The sequence below is a fragment of the Dama dama genome, chromosome 23 (assembly GCF_033118175.1).
Source record: "Dama dama isolate Ldn47 chromosome 23, ASM3311817v1, whole genome shotgun sequence".
In the NCBI taxonomy this organism is placed as follows: Eukaryota; Metazoa; Chordata; class Mammalia; order Artiodactyla; family Cervidae; genus Dama; species Dama dama.
In genome coordinates, this window is record NC_083703.1 from 74,331,048 (window position 1) to 74,347,434 (window position 16,387).

The following is a 16,387-nucleotide window of genomic DNA, read 5'->3' on the forward strand; positions in this document are numbered from 1 at the left end:
CGAGGTTTGATAGAAGTTAAGGCTGGTGCATGGTGCCCAGCTCTGGGCCAGTTCACTGGGCCTTCTTCTGACTTGATCTCAGCTACTCCACCACCTCTGCTTACTCTGTCTGTACCCACCATTTATTTCATGTTCTCCCACGTCCCTTTGACCACTGCTACCTTTCACACCCTCTCTTTCCCAAAACATCCTCCTACTTACCCTTCTGTGAGCTGCATTCTTACCTCTCGATCGTAAGCCCAAAGACTGCCAGGCTTCTGAAATGGACCAGTCAACACCAGGCCTCCTAGGGTGGCCCAGGTTAGCATGGAGACTGGGACTTACTTCTCCGGGGGCAGATAGCACGGCAGACACCTTCAGATTGGAAGTTGTTATTGTTCCCTTGGCAACCTCCATAGATAAATGAGGAGCAGATTTCTTTTTGCTGATCATACCACCAGCGCACAAAGAAGGCATTGCAGGGGCCAGGAACCTTTGGCAAAGTGCACACATCTGCAGGGAGATTGAGGGGCAGAGCTGTTTGGATGTCTGCCTCCCTAAAGGAACATTCCAAACACGTGCAATGGCATGGGGTGGGAGGGCAGCGGAATGCAAAGGCATGAAAATTTTAGCGCATGGCACAGAACTCATCCTGCTTGGATGTTTCAGGAATGTTTACAGTAAAAAATCCTGAACGGAAGCATTTACTGAGCAACTGTTTTGTGCACAGTCCTAGGAGGTACAAATAGAGTTCTTCAGAACCTCATAGTCTGACGCACGCTGAGCACACAGTTATTAAAGGATCAGGCACTGTTCTCAGGACTTGACATATATTAACACATAGTCTTATGAGGTAGATCCTCTTATCATTTTCATTTTTCAAATGAACAAACTGAGACTCAGAGAGGCTAAATCACTTCCCTAAGGTCACATTATAGATGGTAAGGGATTTGAATGTAGATAGTCTGTTGCTTTTAACATTGAGACCAGATCCTTTACCCTGACTGGCAAGGCCCTGCCTTGTCAGAGCTTTCTCTACCTACTCTAGCTTTATTGTTCTCCTCTCTCACCATACTCATGCTCTTCTCTGTTCTCTGGGCTTCCTAGCTTGTGGATGGTGTCTTCTCACACAGGGCCTTTGCACATGCTGTTCCCTGTGCCAGAAATGTCTTCCCTTCCATTTTTCCTACCTTCTACCCATCTTTCAGATCTTAAATCATGGATCCCTTTCCTGTCCCCCCTAGCTACACTGAGCAAGTGGAGCCCATCATGGGTGTCAGGGCCACTAGTAAATGTTTGTTTAATGAATGAATAACCCTTGATGAACAAGGTCTTCTTTAGAGCTCAACGATATGAGCAGAGAGTAAAGAGTGTAGGAGATCAAAGACGTCTAGGAGAGGCATCCAGAATTTCTACAGACAGAGAGGCCAGAAAAGAAGCTAAGAAATACAGATCATATACCTGTTTTTTATAGCTATCATGTCACCTGCCACCATGCTGGCATTTGATGAGACTTCAATAGCTACTTAGCATCTCAGAGGATCACAAAATACTCACACCTTTCTTAGAAACAGGAAAACTAAGACCCTTAGGGGAAAAATTATATTACTCACATCACACACCTAAATAGAGGCAGAAATGAGATAAAACCCACATCTGTCAACACCCTCCCCAGCCCAGGATCAACAGGATTTGTGCCACGTTGAAGATGCACCCAGTCTCTTGGTCAGAGACCAGTCATCAACAAACCAGGGGAGGAGTACAACAATACCAGCACAGGTGGCAGAAAGTAAGGGTAGGGGTGAGCGTGTCAGATAGCCCAGGGGATTGGTGAGTTACCTTTGCTGATATCTAAACATTTCTTTCCACAGCTAAACATGCAACACTTCATCTTCCTTGGGCAATCTCTGCTGTTCGTACATAGGTCTCTTTCTTGTATTTCACATCTTACCCTGTTTCGGGGACACTGCCCTGAGGGACAAAAGGATATACTCGTCTGGAACCTTGAAGGGGCTGGGGCCCTCCCTTCCCAGGGCCAGGACACTATCACCAAAGGAGGGAAGCTCTTTTCACTTCACCTCTCACCTTCAGGGAGCTCAGAATTTTCCCAAAGATACCCCGACTCCCAACCATATAACCGCTCAACATCTGATCTCTAAATCCATCATCTATAAGGTTCCAGGGACAGAGATGCTCATCCCAGGACTATTCTGGTCACTTGGCCTTCCCGTATTTGGATGTTCCCTGGCTGGGGGCGGAGCGGGGGTGGTTGCAGCTCTCAGTGGTTGCAAACTCCCTTTCTGGAAGCAGGGCCTTTGAATTCTGTGCATCTCTCGGTGTGGCAGGAACCGTCCCTGAACCTTGATTTTCTTCATTTGCCGAGAGGGCTATTTTGAGGATTCATGTGACAAACTTTGTAAAGCCACTGTCAAGCTGCCTGGGACATCTTCAGCATCCCCATTCAACATCCCCATCCTCCTCCTGCTCATCATTATAACCAGTATTGATTAAGTGTTTACCGTGTCCCTGTTCTTTTCTCTTCAGTCCTCCTTACAGCTCTTCTGGGTAAGCTTTGTCAACATTCACATTTTGTAAAAAGGAGGTGCTGTAACCTTGCCAAGTTCACACGGCTACCAGGGAGAGGAACAAGATTTGGCCCAGCCATGTGTGGCTCCGCTGCTGTCTGAGGGCTGCTTCTCTCTGCTGTTAATGGCAGAGGTCTTCATATGTCAGCATTCCAGGGGACTTTCAAAGACCCTTCTTTACCCCAAAGGCAAAGATCCCCTGTAGGCACGGAGGTGGGGGTGGGGAGACTTTGGAAGGCTACAGTGAGAAGACTTAGAAGTTGATGAAGGTGGTGCTGGGGGGTGGGGAGTGGCCTTTCTTATGGGGAATTTTCCCAAGTTCCCTTAGTCTGTTTCATCCAAACCCTTAGGAAGAAGCCCTCTCATAACAATGGTGGGAAGTCAGTTGCCACAGGCTCAGTTTCCTGCATTCACCAAGGACATCTTAACCAGGAGGAAAGGGGCTAAAAGGAGGTCTCCGGGTACAGTTCTTCTTTCTCCCCCAGGATCCCAGACAGAGGTGGGGGAACACATTTCTCATCAGCAAAAATTTTTGTTCCTTCCTCCTAGCCAAGCTCCATTTCTCCACTAGGAAGACTGAGTCTTCAATTCTTGCTTTGATTTACTTTCATACTTACTTAGAAAGAATGCCTCCACCAGCCCAGGTTCCTGGACACCCCCCAAGAGAATGAATAGTATCAGGATGGGCAAAACTCCGAGGAACCCCATTTCAGGAGGGACTCGCCTGGCTGGCGGCACCAAAACCAGGAACTCCTGCTCTGCAGCTTCTGCTTCTGAACTTTGGCTGCCCCGGCCTAGCTTGACACTCCAGGAAACCACACATCTCTGGAGCCAAGCCAGCCACACTCCCTCTTCTGGGCAACGACAAGCCCCGGAGGCCATCAGTGGGACTAGCTGACTCCCACAACATCAACCCCTGTGGGGAGGAGCTCTTTGATAGGCAGCTCCCTCTTCTCATCTCACTGAGGCTCTCTGGCTTTCTGGTCAACCAGAGAGAAGAACAAAGCTTGTCAGGGGCTTCTAGACCCCCTAGGCAGAAGGACATATTTGATTTCAGGATCTTCTGTTTTCCAGGGGGAGTTTGGAGATCACGAGGATCCTAGTTCTCTCGCCTTTTTCTAATCTTACTCTTCTCCTGACGTATCTATTTTGGTCTGCTTATTTTTCTCACACTGCTTTGTTTGTTTGTTTTTCCTTCTCTGAGCACCTTTCTTTTATACTGCCTATCTTTCTCTCTTTTTCTTTGCATTTCCCTCTGTCTGGGTCTCTTTCTCCCTGCCATTCATCTCTCTTCTGTCTTTCTCTTCCTTTTTTTTGGGCCACCCCTTTTCGTTGTGTGGGTGTGCTCAGTTGTCCAGTTGCATCCGATTCTTTGTGACCCCATGGACTGTAACCCGCCAGGCCCCTCTGTCCATGGGATTTTCCAGGCAAGAATCCTGGAGTGCATTGCCATTTCCTTCTCCAGGGGATCTTCCTGACTCAAGGATCAAAGATCCCTGCATCTCCTGCATTGATGGGTGGGTTCTTTACCACAGCACCACCTAACAGGATAGGCACCACTGTCAAAAAGTAAAGGTATTGTCATGAGTAGCACATGGGGGAAGAAACACGCTGATCTGAGAATGAACCAAATCTTCGGAGAATGCCTGTTAAAGCTGTGGTGCTTTGAAAGCAGGAGACGAGGTTATAGCTAATGGAGAGCTTCTATCACCTCTGAGTGTAACTTAGAATCAGTGATGTAGGGAGTGGGGTGGAATAAATGTCAGTTATGATCTCATAGCTAGCTGCGGCAGTGGGGCCTGAAGAATGTTCTGTTGAACTTTCCAGTTGAAGGCTTGCAGCATCTGTAGTTCATATTCTTGGCTTGTCTCTGATTTTACCTGCAGCTGTAGGAGACAGTTCTAGTTCGTTATTTTTTTTTCTAATCCATTTCTTAAAACTGAGGTGGAATTCACGTTATATAAAATTAAGAATTTTAAAGTAACAGTGCAGTGGCTTTTCAGTACCTTCATAATATTGCACAACTTCCACCTTTATTATTTCCAAAACATTTTCATCACTCCCAAAGAAAACCTCATACCATTAGTACTCACTCTACGCCCTCTCCAGCCTATTCCAGCAACCACTATTCTCTTTTTATCTTTATGGATTTATCTGTTCTGGATAATTCATGTAAATAGAATCTTATAGTATACGATCTTTTGTGTGACTTCTTCAGTTCAGTTCAGTTACTCAATCGTGTCCGATTCTTTGCGACCCCATGAACCACAGCACGCCAGGCCTCCCTGTCCATCACCAACTCCCAGAGTCCACCCAAACCCATGTCCATCAAGTCGGTGATGCCACCCAACCATCTCATCCTCTGTCCTCCCCTTCTCCTCCTGCCTTCAATCTTTCCCAGCATCAGGGTCTTTTCAAATGAGTCAGCTCTTCACATCAGGTGGCCAAAGTATTGGAGTTTCAGCTTCAGCATCAGTCCTTCCAATGAACACCCAGGACTGATCTCCTTTAGGATGGACTGGTTGGATCTCCTTGCAGTCAAAGGGACTCTCAAGGGTCTTCTCCAACACCACAGTTCAAATGCATCAATTTTTCAGCACTCAGCTTTCTTTATAGTCCAACTCTCACATCCATACATGACCACTGGAAAAATCATAGCCTTGACTAGACGGACCTTTGTTGGCAAAGTAATGTCTCTGCTTTTCAATATGCTATCTAGGTTGGTCATAACTTTCCTTCCAAGGAGTAAGCATCTTTTAATTTCATGGCTGCAATCACCATCTGCAGTGATTTTGGAAACCAGAAAAATAAAGTCAGCCGCTGTTTCCACTGTTTCCCCATCTATTTGCCATGAAGTGATGGGACCAGATGCCATGATCTTAGTTTTCTGAATGTTGAGCTTTAAGCCAACTTTTCACTCTCCTCTTTCACTTTCATCAAGAGGCTCTTTAGGTCTTCTTCACTTTCTGCCATAAGGGTGGTGTCAACTGCATATCTGAGGTTATTGATATTTCTTCTGGCAATCTTGATTCCAGCTTGTGCTTCATCCAGCCCAGCATTTCTCATCATGTACTCTGCATATAAATTAAATAAGCAGGGTGACAAAATACAGCCTTGATGTACTCCTTTTCCTATTTGGAACCGGTCTGTTTTTCCATGTCCAGTTCTAACTGTTGCTTCCTGACCTCCATACAGGTTTCTCAAGAGGCGGGTCAGGTGGTCTGATATTCCCAACTCTTTCAGAATTTTCCAGTTTATTTTGATCCACACAGCCAAAGGCTTTGGCATAGTCAATAAAGCAGAAATAGATGTTTTCCTAGAATTCTCTTGTTTTTTTGATGATCCAGCGGATGTTGGCAATTTGATCTCTGGTTCCTCTGCCTTTCCTAAAACCAGCTTGAACATCTGGAAGTTTATGGTTCACATATTACTGAAGCCTGGCTTGGAGAATTTTAAGCATTACTTTACTAGCGTGTGAGATGAGTGCAATTGTGCGGTAGTTTGAGCATTCTTTGGCATGGCCTTTCTTAGGGATTGGAATGAAAACTGACCTTTTCCAGTCCTGTGACCACTGTTGAGTTTTCCAAATTTGCTGGCATATTGAGTGCAGCACTTTCACAGCATCATTTTTCAGGATTTGAAATAGCTCAACTGGAATTCCATCACCTCCAGTAGCTTTGTTTGTAGTGATGCTTTCTAAGGCCCAGTTGACTTCACATTCCAGGATGTCTGACTCTAGGTGAGTGATCACACCATTGTGATTATGTGGGTCGTGAAGACCTTTTTTGTATCGTTCTTCTGTGTATTCTTGCCACCTCTTCTAAATATATCTTCTGCTTCTGTTATGTCCCTACCATTTCTGTCCTTTATTGAGCCCATCTTTGCATAAAGGTTCCCTTGGTATCTCTAATTTTCTTGAAGACATCTCTAGTCTTTCCCATTCTATTGTTTTCCTCTATTTCTTTGCACTGATCGCTGAGGCTTTCTTATCTCTCTTTGCTATTCTTTGGAACTCTGCATTCAAATAGGTATATCTTTCCTTTTCTCCTTTGCCTTTCACTTCCCTTCTTTTCAAAGCTATTGGTAAGGCCTCCTCAGACAGCCATTTTGCTTTTTTGTATTTCTTTTTCTTAGGGATGGTCTTGATTCCTGTCTCCTGTACAATGTCATGAACCTCCATCCACAGTTCATCAGGCACTCCGGCTATCAGATCTAGTCCCTTAAGTCTATTTCTCACTTCCACTGTATAGTCATAAGGGATTTGATTTAGGTCATACCTGAAGGGTCTAGTGGTGTTCTCCACTTTCTTCAATTTCAGTCTGAATTTGGCAACAAGGAGTTCATAATCTGAGCCACAGTCAGCTCCTGGTCTTGTTTTTGCTGACTGTATAGAGCGTCTCCATCTTTGGTTGCAAAGAATATAATCAATCTAATCTCAATGTCGACCATCTGGTGATGTCCATGTGTAGAGTCTTCTCTTGTGTTGTTGGAAGAGGGTGTTTGCTATGACCAGTGCGTTCTCTTGGCAGAACTCTATTAGCCTTTGCCCTGCTTCATTCTGTACTCCAAGGCCAAATTTGCCTGTTACTCCAGGTGTTTCTTGACTTCTTACTTTTGCATTCCAGTCCCCTATAATGAAAAGGACATCTTTTTTTGGATGTTAGTTCTAGAAGGTCTTGTAGGTCTTCGTAGAACTGTTCAACTTCAGCTTCTTCAGCGTTACTGTTCAGGGCATAGACTTGGATTACCGTGATGTTGAATGTTTTGCCTTGGAAACAAACAGAGATCATTCTGTCATTTTTGAGATTGCATCCAAGTACTGCATTTCAGACTTTTGTTGACTATGATGGCTACTCCGTTTCTTCTAAGTGATTCCTGCCCACAGTAGTAGATATAATGGTCATCTGAGTTAAATTCACCCATTTCAGTCCATCTTAGTTCACTAATTCCTAGAATGTAGATGTTTACTCTTGCCATCTCCTGTTTGACCACTTCCAATTTGCCTTGATTCATGGACCTAACATTCCAGGTTCCTATGCAATATTGCTCTTTACAGTATTGAACCTTGCTTCTTGCTTCTATCACCAGTCCCATCCACAACTGGGTATTGTTTTTGCTTTGGCTGCATCCCTTCATTCTTTCTGGAGTTATTTCTCCACTGATCTCCAGCAGCGTATTGGGCACCTACTGACCTGGGGAGTTCATCTTTCAGTGTCCTATCTTTTTGCCTTTTCATACTGTTCACGGGGTTCTCAGGACAAGAATACTGAAGTGATTTGCCATTCCCTTCTCCAGTGGACCACATGGAGGTCTGACAGACCTCTGTCAGACCTCTCCACCATGACCCGTCCGTCTTGGGTGGCCCCACACAGCATGGCTTAGTTTCATTGAGTTAGACAAGGCTGTGGTTCATGCGATCAGATTGGCTAGTTTTCTCTGATTGTGGTTTTAGTCTGTCTGCCCTCTGATGCCCTCTCTCAGTGCCTACCATCTTACGTGGGTTTCTCTTACCTTGGACATGGGGTATCTCTTCACCGCTGCTCCAGCAAAGCGCAGCCACTTCCCCTGACCTTGGAAGTGAGGTAGCTCCTCTCGGCCGCCGCCCCTGTGTGACTTCTTAGTGGAATGTTTTTGAGGTTCATCCACAGTGTAGCATGCATTTGTGCTTCATTCCTTTTTATGGCTGAATTTTGTTTTGTTTTGTTTTTGGCCACATCACACAGCACACAGGATCTCAGTTCCCGGACAAGGAATTGAACGCACATCCCCTGCAGTGGAAGTGTGGAGTCCCAACTACTGGGCGGCCATGGAAGTTCCAAAGGCTGAATAACATCCGATGCACACCAATAGCTTCCCACTTCAAGTATCAGAGTCTCTGCTTCTCTGCTCTGAGTTCTCTCTGACTTTCTAGGAAATTGGTCAGTTTGCATGCAGAAGAGTCTGGAAGAGTGAGGGATTTAACAACCAACATGCATCCAGTAGAGGATGAAAGTCAATGACTAAACACCTCAGCTTCCTCATGAATGGAGAAATTTCAGAGGCAGGTTTTGCAAGGTTCTTTGAAAGGTCCCTAGTGGGATTAAGCTGCATTTTTCCACCACGGTAACCAACACATAATCAACTCCTCTTCCTTGTATCACTTATCCCACTCCTCAACTTGTATTTCTTGAAAGATCCCAAATAAACTTACGTTCACCCATGCCCTTCTCCTAGAAAGGAGCAACACCCAAGAGCCCTTGCCTTAAAAGGGTCATATGATGCTTTGGAAAAACAGAAGAGTAGTATAACAATGTCCTTGGAATCCTCAACTCTCAAGGTTCTGATTATCTTCATTCCCTTTAATGATGTCACCAAAAACCTCAATGACCCTTTACACCCTGCAAAGTGTAATATGCCAGTAGATGTAAATTATTCAGCCTCAGAGGCACAGGACTAAATAAAGTGCTTTATTGGGGAAAATGAGAGCTTCACAGATATAAACAAGCGGTTCTAGAAGTTGGACATAAAGGTAAGAAGCATAGAGATGGGATCAAAAGAGAAAGATTATGTCTAAAAAGAGGCTGCGATGGAGAAAGGGGAGACAGGTGCCAGGATTCAGTTTAGGGAAGCTCTAAGGCCTTGGAACACTGGAGTGGAAGAGTGGAAGCCAGCCTGGATCATCTGCAGGCACATGGACAGCGCTTGGTCATGAGCTGAATCCCGGTGGTGGTTGCAGTGTATCCTTTCGCTTTCAGGAATTAGAGCCTGTTGAGAATGGAGGATAGGACCAGCTGAGCTTCTAGGACTCAGTTTATTTTCCAAACTAATCTTGAAGTTATGTTTGTACATCTTTTCACAGGAGACTAAAAGGAAGTGGGTTTCCCCGGAAAGCTCTGAATGGGATGTGGCTGGGAGTGGGTTGCTGGCGAAGAGTCATGAGGGGAAATCGATGGCCTGGAAAGGGTGATTGGTCCACCTGTCCAGCACTAGGCTGGATGTCCTGTGATCTCGCTGAAGTTGGTCTCTGAGACCTCACCATGTCTGCATCCTCTCCCACTCCTAATACTTGCCAGCTTTGATCCACAACCACGTCCCCTCCCAACTTCAGTTTCCCAGCAAGCCATGGTCCCACCCTCTGCAAGGCTCATTCTTACCTGCTGATCAGAGTTGGTCAGTTCTTGGTCTTCACCTGGTCTGTCAAGGATGCAACTATCCTGGAATGGGCCAAGCAACACCCAGACTACCCCCTCAGAGTGGCCCTGGCAAGGATGAGAGACTGGGGCCCCTGGGACTCACCCTTTGCAGAGCAGGCACTCTGGCATACAGCTTGGGATTGGAAGTTGTTATTGTTTCCTTTACAACCGCCATAGATGAAGCTGGAGCAAGTATTATTTGTCTTATCATACCACCAACGATGGAAAAGAGCCATGCAGGGGCCAGCTTCTTTGGGCATACTGCATATGTCTGCAGGGAGATGCCAGAGTTGAGATTTTAAAGTGCCCAAACCAAAAAAATAAAATAAAAGCAGCTGTTATTGTCCCCCTAGTAACTAGCACAGACGAAACCCAACAGGCTCCTTTTACCTTTCACACCTCGGGAGCCCAGTTCCATTGATGTATTTGCCCATTTGTAGAGGAGAGCAGAGCTGTTTGGCTATCTGCACCCCCAGGGAACATCAGGTCAGGTCCCCACCTTCCCTTCAGGTCACAGTGTCTCCCCTGTGAGTGAGGAGCCTCTGTTTTCAGGGCTGTGCGCTTAATTCGGGGCATGCACATTGACCTCCCACATTACCAGTCTTGTCCTTGACTTCAGTAAAATGAGGATGCAAAATCCCACTCTGCTCGTCACTCGGGGCTGTCCTGAGGTGCAAATGAGACCACCCTCAGGGCCCGCTAAGTTGTGAGCTCCTTGATTGTATCTAAATGTGCAGCTTCTAGCACCGTGCCTGGCGAGAATCGGTGCTCAATAAATACGTTCTGAATGGATACGGGAGTGCTTCAAAAATGCCAAATTATAAGCCACTTACTCTGCCCTCCAAACCATGCCAAAGAAAGAGAATATGGGGTCAGAGTCAAGGGCAAGTCCGTGCAAGGAATGCAAGGGGTAGTTTTTCAGATTGTCAAGCCCCTTTTTTCCCTGCAGTTAGCTTCTGTCCTGTTATGGCTTGAGTCCCCCTCCAATTCCAGTTCATACATTGAAGACCTAGCCCTCAGTACCTCAGAAGGACCCTGTTTGGAAACAAAATTGGGGCCAATGTGACTAGTTAAGATAAGGCCATACTGGGATGGGATGGGCCCCTAATCCAAAATGACTGGTGTCCCTCAAAAAGGACAAATTCTAATAGATAACTAGTAAAGACCCACTGTATAGCACAGGGAACTCTACTCAATATTTTGTAATGGCCTAGATGGGAAAAGAATCTTAAAAAGAGTGGATAAATGTATTACTGATTCACTTTACTATACACCTGAAAGTAACATAACACTGTAAATTAACTATACTGCAATAAAAAAATTTAACAATAAAAAGGGTAAATTCTGACACCGACACACACACCCACACACACACACACAGGTGAACATGAAGATGAGAGCTCTCCATGGCATGGAACACCAGAGATTACCAGCAAACCACCAGAAGTTAGAGGAAGAGGTGTGAAACAGGTTCTTCCTTATCACCTGACAAAGAGCCACCCAACTTGCCAACACTTGACCCTGAGCTTCTAGCCTGCAGAATGGTGAGACAATACATTTCTGCAGCTTAAGCCGTATTGTTGGTGGTTCTTTGTTACAACAGTCCTAGCAAACTAACACAGGTCTGAATTAAACTATAAGTTCCCCAAGAGTCAATTCCCGCAGCTAAACAGTTAAGTCCTGTTGATTTTCACCTTCTCAAAGCTCACCTGTCTGCCCTTCTCCTTGAGTCTCAGGCTGTTGAGAGAGCCTCAAATCGATCTTCCAGCTTCTATCCTTGGCTCCTACAATCAATCCTCCCTGCTGCCCACCAGAGAGAAGGACCTGACGGATCTGAGGCCAAGCTAACTGTGTCATTCCGCAGCTAAGACCTTGACTCCATGAGCAGGTCTTCCATGACCTATAGACACTTCATCATCTGGCTCCTGTTTGGTGCTCTGGCCTCCTCCCCTACCACAGTCCCCTTTTGAGCTTCAGGCTTCCACAATCTTCAACACCCACCCCCTACACCTTTCACTCCATATTCCCTCTGCCACCCTTCCACTGTTCATTAATCACACTCTTTTTTTTTCATTTATTTTTATTAGTTGGAGGCTAATTACTTTACAATATTGTAGTGGTTTCTGTCATACTTTGACATGAATCAGCCATGGATTTACATGTATTCCCCATCCCGATCCCCCCTCCCACCTCCCTCTCCAATTCTCCCTTCAAAACCCTTCCCAGACACCAACTCCACTATGGCATCTTGAACTCCATCCTACACTCCACACCCCCAAGTGTGCCTAAGTTGATCTTGCATTTTTCTACTGTGCTTCTGAGTTGTGTGTGTGTGTGTGTGTCTGTCAGTTTTTTCATCTTCGGTCTCATCTATGAGGTTGTGAGCTTCTATGAGGTAGTGAGCAGAGACCATGTCTGATTTCATCTCGGAACCCCATTCTTAGCAGGTGGGCGTGCACGGTGTAGGATTTTGCAAATGCTGAGGGTAAAACAAAATGTATCCTGACTGGAACTGAATAAGTCATTCCTTGAGCACCTACTACGTGCTCAATGCTTAAAGAGACAAAAGTATGGCCTCTGTTATATAGGAGCTCCCAGTCATGAATGATTGAATAATGTGAGCTAACATGTGTCACAAGACTATATTAGATGCCAGGCATTGCCCTAAGCATTTCACCTGCATAAACATATATGATCTTTCAAATAACCTTTAACATTAGTTTTTTTGCTATCTAGAAACTGAGTCATCACAAGGGGGAAAGTGGTTGATTTGCCCAAGATAAATAGGCTGGTGAGAACTGGAGCTAAGATTTGAACTCAGGAAGTCTGGATTCAGAATTCCTCAACTACAGGCAAATGAATAACTCCCGATCCTCCTGCCTGTCCAGTCTACTCCAATGTTAAGTCGTGTTTGATTCACTTCCTACATGCCTTTCAAACACTTCCGCCTCTTCCCCACCCTCTCAGCTAATTAGTCCAAGAAGCCATTTGTACTTTCATCTTGAAGTTCTTTAAGTCACTCCATTCCTGCCTCGTAGGCATAGTAAAAGCCATACAATGTGCCCTCCCACCTCAGTGAATTTCCATTGATCTTAAGATCAAGGTGAGACCCTCGTCCAACAAGAACCTACTTACCAAGATCCTTTTTTCCTTTCACCATGTTCATGCTCATGTACAAAGTCTTGATGGTGGGACGCCAAAGTCCATCAAGACTTTGTACGTCTACATTGCCTGTGCCTGGAAAGCCCTTCCACCCACTTTTTCCCAAAATTTGCTACCCATCCTTCTGAACTCAACTCTAGTTTTACTTTCTCAGGGAAGGCTTCCTCAACCTCCTTATAATAGGTCAAATCCTATTATAGGTCTTAGAGACACTCAACAAACATTTCTTGAATGAGTGAATAAAGAATCTTTGATAGTCTTAATAGATTCAACAGACATAGAAAACAAATTCACCAAAAGGGAAAGGAAGGAGAAGGGATAAATTAGGAATTTGGGACTAACAGATACATCCTACTATATAGAAAATAGATAAACAACAAGGACCTACTATATAGTACATATAGAACTATATTCAGCATCTTGCAGTGATTAACAATGGAAAAGAAACTGAAAAGAATATATATATACATATATATATATGAATCACTTTGTTGTACACCTGAAACATTGTAAGGAACTTTAACTTTTGTTCTTTTTTTTTCCCCAAAATTTAAACTTTTTATTTTGTACTGGAGTACAGTTGATTAACAATGTTATGGTAGTTTCAGGTGAACAACAAAGGGACCCTACATATAATGTAATACATATACATTATGTATTACATAATGCAATGCATATGCATTACACTTTAATTTAAAAAAAGAATCCTTGATAGTCTTTCTAGAGCTGAGGTAGATGAGCATGAAGTTAAGACTACATCAGCAAAGGATAGGCCCTCTGGTCTGGAGTGGTCAGCAAAGATTTCCTAATGCTAAAGTGGATTTGTATAGGCAGGCAGTGAATCTGGAGCAAAAAGCTATTTTTTTTGTATTTTTAAGAAATACAAACATCTTAACTATCATTTGCAGCAACAATATTGATATATGGTGAACCAATAGTGGCCCCCTGGGGACTAAGAAAATCATAAGGGTAAAAAAAAATAATAAGAGTGGAAAGGAGCCAAGAGACTTTCTGGTTCAATCCCAACCTTATACCTAGATTTTGCTTGCAGAACCTGAGACCCAACAGGATGAAGATACTGCCTAATATCAAACATCATACTGGGCGCAGTGATGTATCTAAATTTCAAGTTTCCCAAGTCCAGCAGTCTTGCTCAGAGAGCAGCCCTTAGTGAACCAGGGACAGGGCCAGCCCAGAGGAGGAAGGGGAGGATATGAGTAGAGGGGTTGGTTATTGAGGCTCTCAGTATTTATTTACCTTGTTGGAGGTTTAAGCATTTTCTTCCGCAGCTGAAGAAGCAACACTTCTCATGCTTCAGGCACTTTTTGTTCTTCGAACATTCATCCCTTTCTTTGAATTCACAATTACCCTGGATTCTGGGGCATCTCTCTGAAAGAAAGTGAAAGTGAAGTCGCTCAGTCGTGTCCGACTCTTTGCGACCCAGTGGACTGTAGTCCACCAGGCTCCTCCGTCCAGGGGGGCATCTCTCTAGGGAAGGACTAACAACCATGAGTCTGACAGTCACAATGCCCTCGCTTCTCCAGACCCAAGGCAATCCTGGGGAGTCAGGGGAGTTTGCTTTCGCTTTGCTCATCCCCAGGAGTCCTTTTCCTGGGGGTCTTTCATTTATTTCCCAGCGCTGCCTGCACTAACCTCTCTCCTGACCACCCCCCACTCTCTGCCTTCTTTCCCCTAGCCCCAACCGCTAAGGCAAGCTTTCTCAACCTAGGCACTGGAGGCATTTGGGCTAGATAATTATTTGATGGGTAGAGGAGGGTTGTCCTGGGCATTGTAGGACGTTTAGTAGCATCCCTGGCCTCTACTCACTAGATTGCCGGTAGCACTCCCCGGTTGGGACAACCAAAAAAGTCTCTAGACATTGTCAATATTCCCTGGAAGGCAAAATCGCCCATTGAAAGCCACTGGTCTAAGCCAATCTAGTCGCTTTGGGCTGGTTGAGAAAACAGTGTTTGGGAATTCCTCTGGGGGGCGCTATTGTGCAGCAATATTGTTCACCCTGGCAGTCAGACAGCTGGATTTTTTAATTCTCATTCTCGGTTTACCACTTACTCTCTCTGAACTTCGGTTTCTTCATTTATAAAATCCTTTTAGCCTTACAGAGAGGTGAGGAAGAAGTAAGGTAAAGAGTGTAAAGCTATAATCATAGTCACGGATGCCCAGTAATATTAACTAACATTGGTTAAGTTAACCATAAGCCTAGCACTCTTCCAACTATTTTAAAGGCGTTATCTCATATAATCCCCAGAATTGTTCTATGAAGCTAATTCTATTAATATCCCCCATTTTGCAAATGAGGAAACTGAAGCACAGGGAATTTAAGCAGAATTTGTATCCACCAAGTCTGACTCCAGATCCCTCTCTTTAAATCCCTACTTTCAGAATGTTCAGTAAATGGTAGCGATTATCAATATTACTCTATTTGTCATTATCCAGTCACTCAGTTGTGTCTGACTCTTTGCAACCCCACGGACTGCAGCACGCCGGGCATGGAGTATTACTATCTTAAATTCAAAGGAACTTAAAGATAGTATCCTTCAGCCCAAAGTCAAGGAATCCCTGGGGAGGTGGAAACACTTTCTTGAACTACATTTGTAAGAATCAGGAGTTAATAGAGGTGGTGTTTCAAGAAAGGGGGCTATTTTTATCATGGGGTGAGAGAAAAGCCTCTTAGGCATCCCAGATCCTTATAGCCCCTCCCCTAAATGCTAGATTTTGTAATGCCCACCCCACCACACCAGCCCCACTCAGAAAGACCTTCCATTTCAAAGGGGCTGAAAATACCAACTGCCCAGGTCTGGATTCTTGCATTTACTGAAGAGATCTTCCATAGAAAAGAAAAAGGGAAGAAATAACCCAAATATCTCCCTCATCCCTAACCCAGGCCCAGAGCTAAGGTGGTGGAAAGCTTATTTCTTCCTCCCAACCATATTCTTTCCCTCGAGGGCAAGGGCTGAGGCCCCAGTACTTACGGGGAAAGAACCAGTCAGTGAGAGCAGGTCCCTGGACATTCACTAGAAGGAGGGATAGCACCAAGATGCTCAAAAGTCCAGAAGCCTCCATTATGAAGGAAAGCTGTCCTGCTGGTGGTTCCAGATCATAAAAATGTCTGGCTGCCTTTGTCCAGCCTAATCTTTCAGTGGTCAGTATCTTGGATACTTGAGAACTGGAGTCAAGCCAACCACCTCCTTTCCTGATGGGAACACTGGGTTCCTGAGGTCATCAACGTGACTAGCTGGCATCCACATCCCACAGTCCTGGGCAAGGGTCTCTTATTATATGACTCTTGATCATTAGCCACCTCAGCTGCGGTGGGTCTTCTGGTCAACCAGGGCAAGTAGGCAAAGCTGCTCTCACTTTCCAGGCTAGCTTTGGAGTGAATGCCACCATCAGAGGTCTTCCTCTTGATAACTTTGAGAGATGTTGTAGGCGGACCTCATTCTCTATTCATTTTCCATTGTAACTGGCATA

The 16,387-nt window shown here is 44.9% G+C and overlaps 2 protein-coding genes across 2 annotated transcripts; both read right to left on the bottom strand.

The window, feature by feature from the left end:
* Positions 1–301: 301 nt before the first annotated feature.
* LOC133044318 (WAP four-disulfide core domain protein 6A-like) lies at positions 302–3,306 on the bottom strand. Its single transcript, XM_061125711.1, has 3 exons — positions 3,182–3,306; positions 1,819–1,950; positions 302–492 (listed from the first exon to the last, which is right to left on the bottom strand). Exons 1-3 carry the CDS (start codon positions 3,270–3,272, stop codon positions 302–304), a joined length of 414 nt encoding a protein of 137 aa, XP_060981694.1. The 5' UTR covers positions 3,273–3,306.
* Positions 3,307–9,198: 5,892 nt separating this feature from the next.
* On the bottom strand, positions 9,199–15,989 carry LOC133044489 (eppin-like). Its single transcript, XM_061125872.1, has 4 exons — positions 15,885–15,989; positions 14,156–14,283; positions 9,840–10,007; positions 9,199–9,308 (listed from the first exon to the last, which is right to left on the bottom strand). Exons 1-4 carry the CDS (start codon positions 15,977–15,979, stop codon positions 9,295–9,297), a joined length of 405 nt encoding a protein of 134 aa, XP_060981855.1. The 5' UTR covers positions 15,980–15,989; the 3' UTR covers positions 9,199–9,294.
* Between the last annotated feature and the right edge of the window lie 398 nt (positions 15,990–16,387).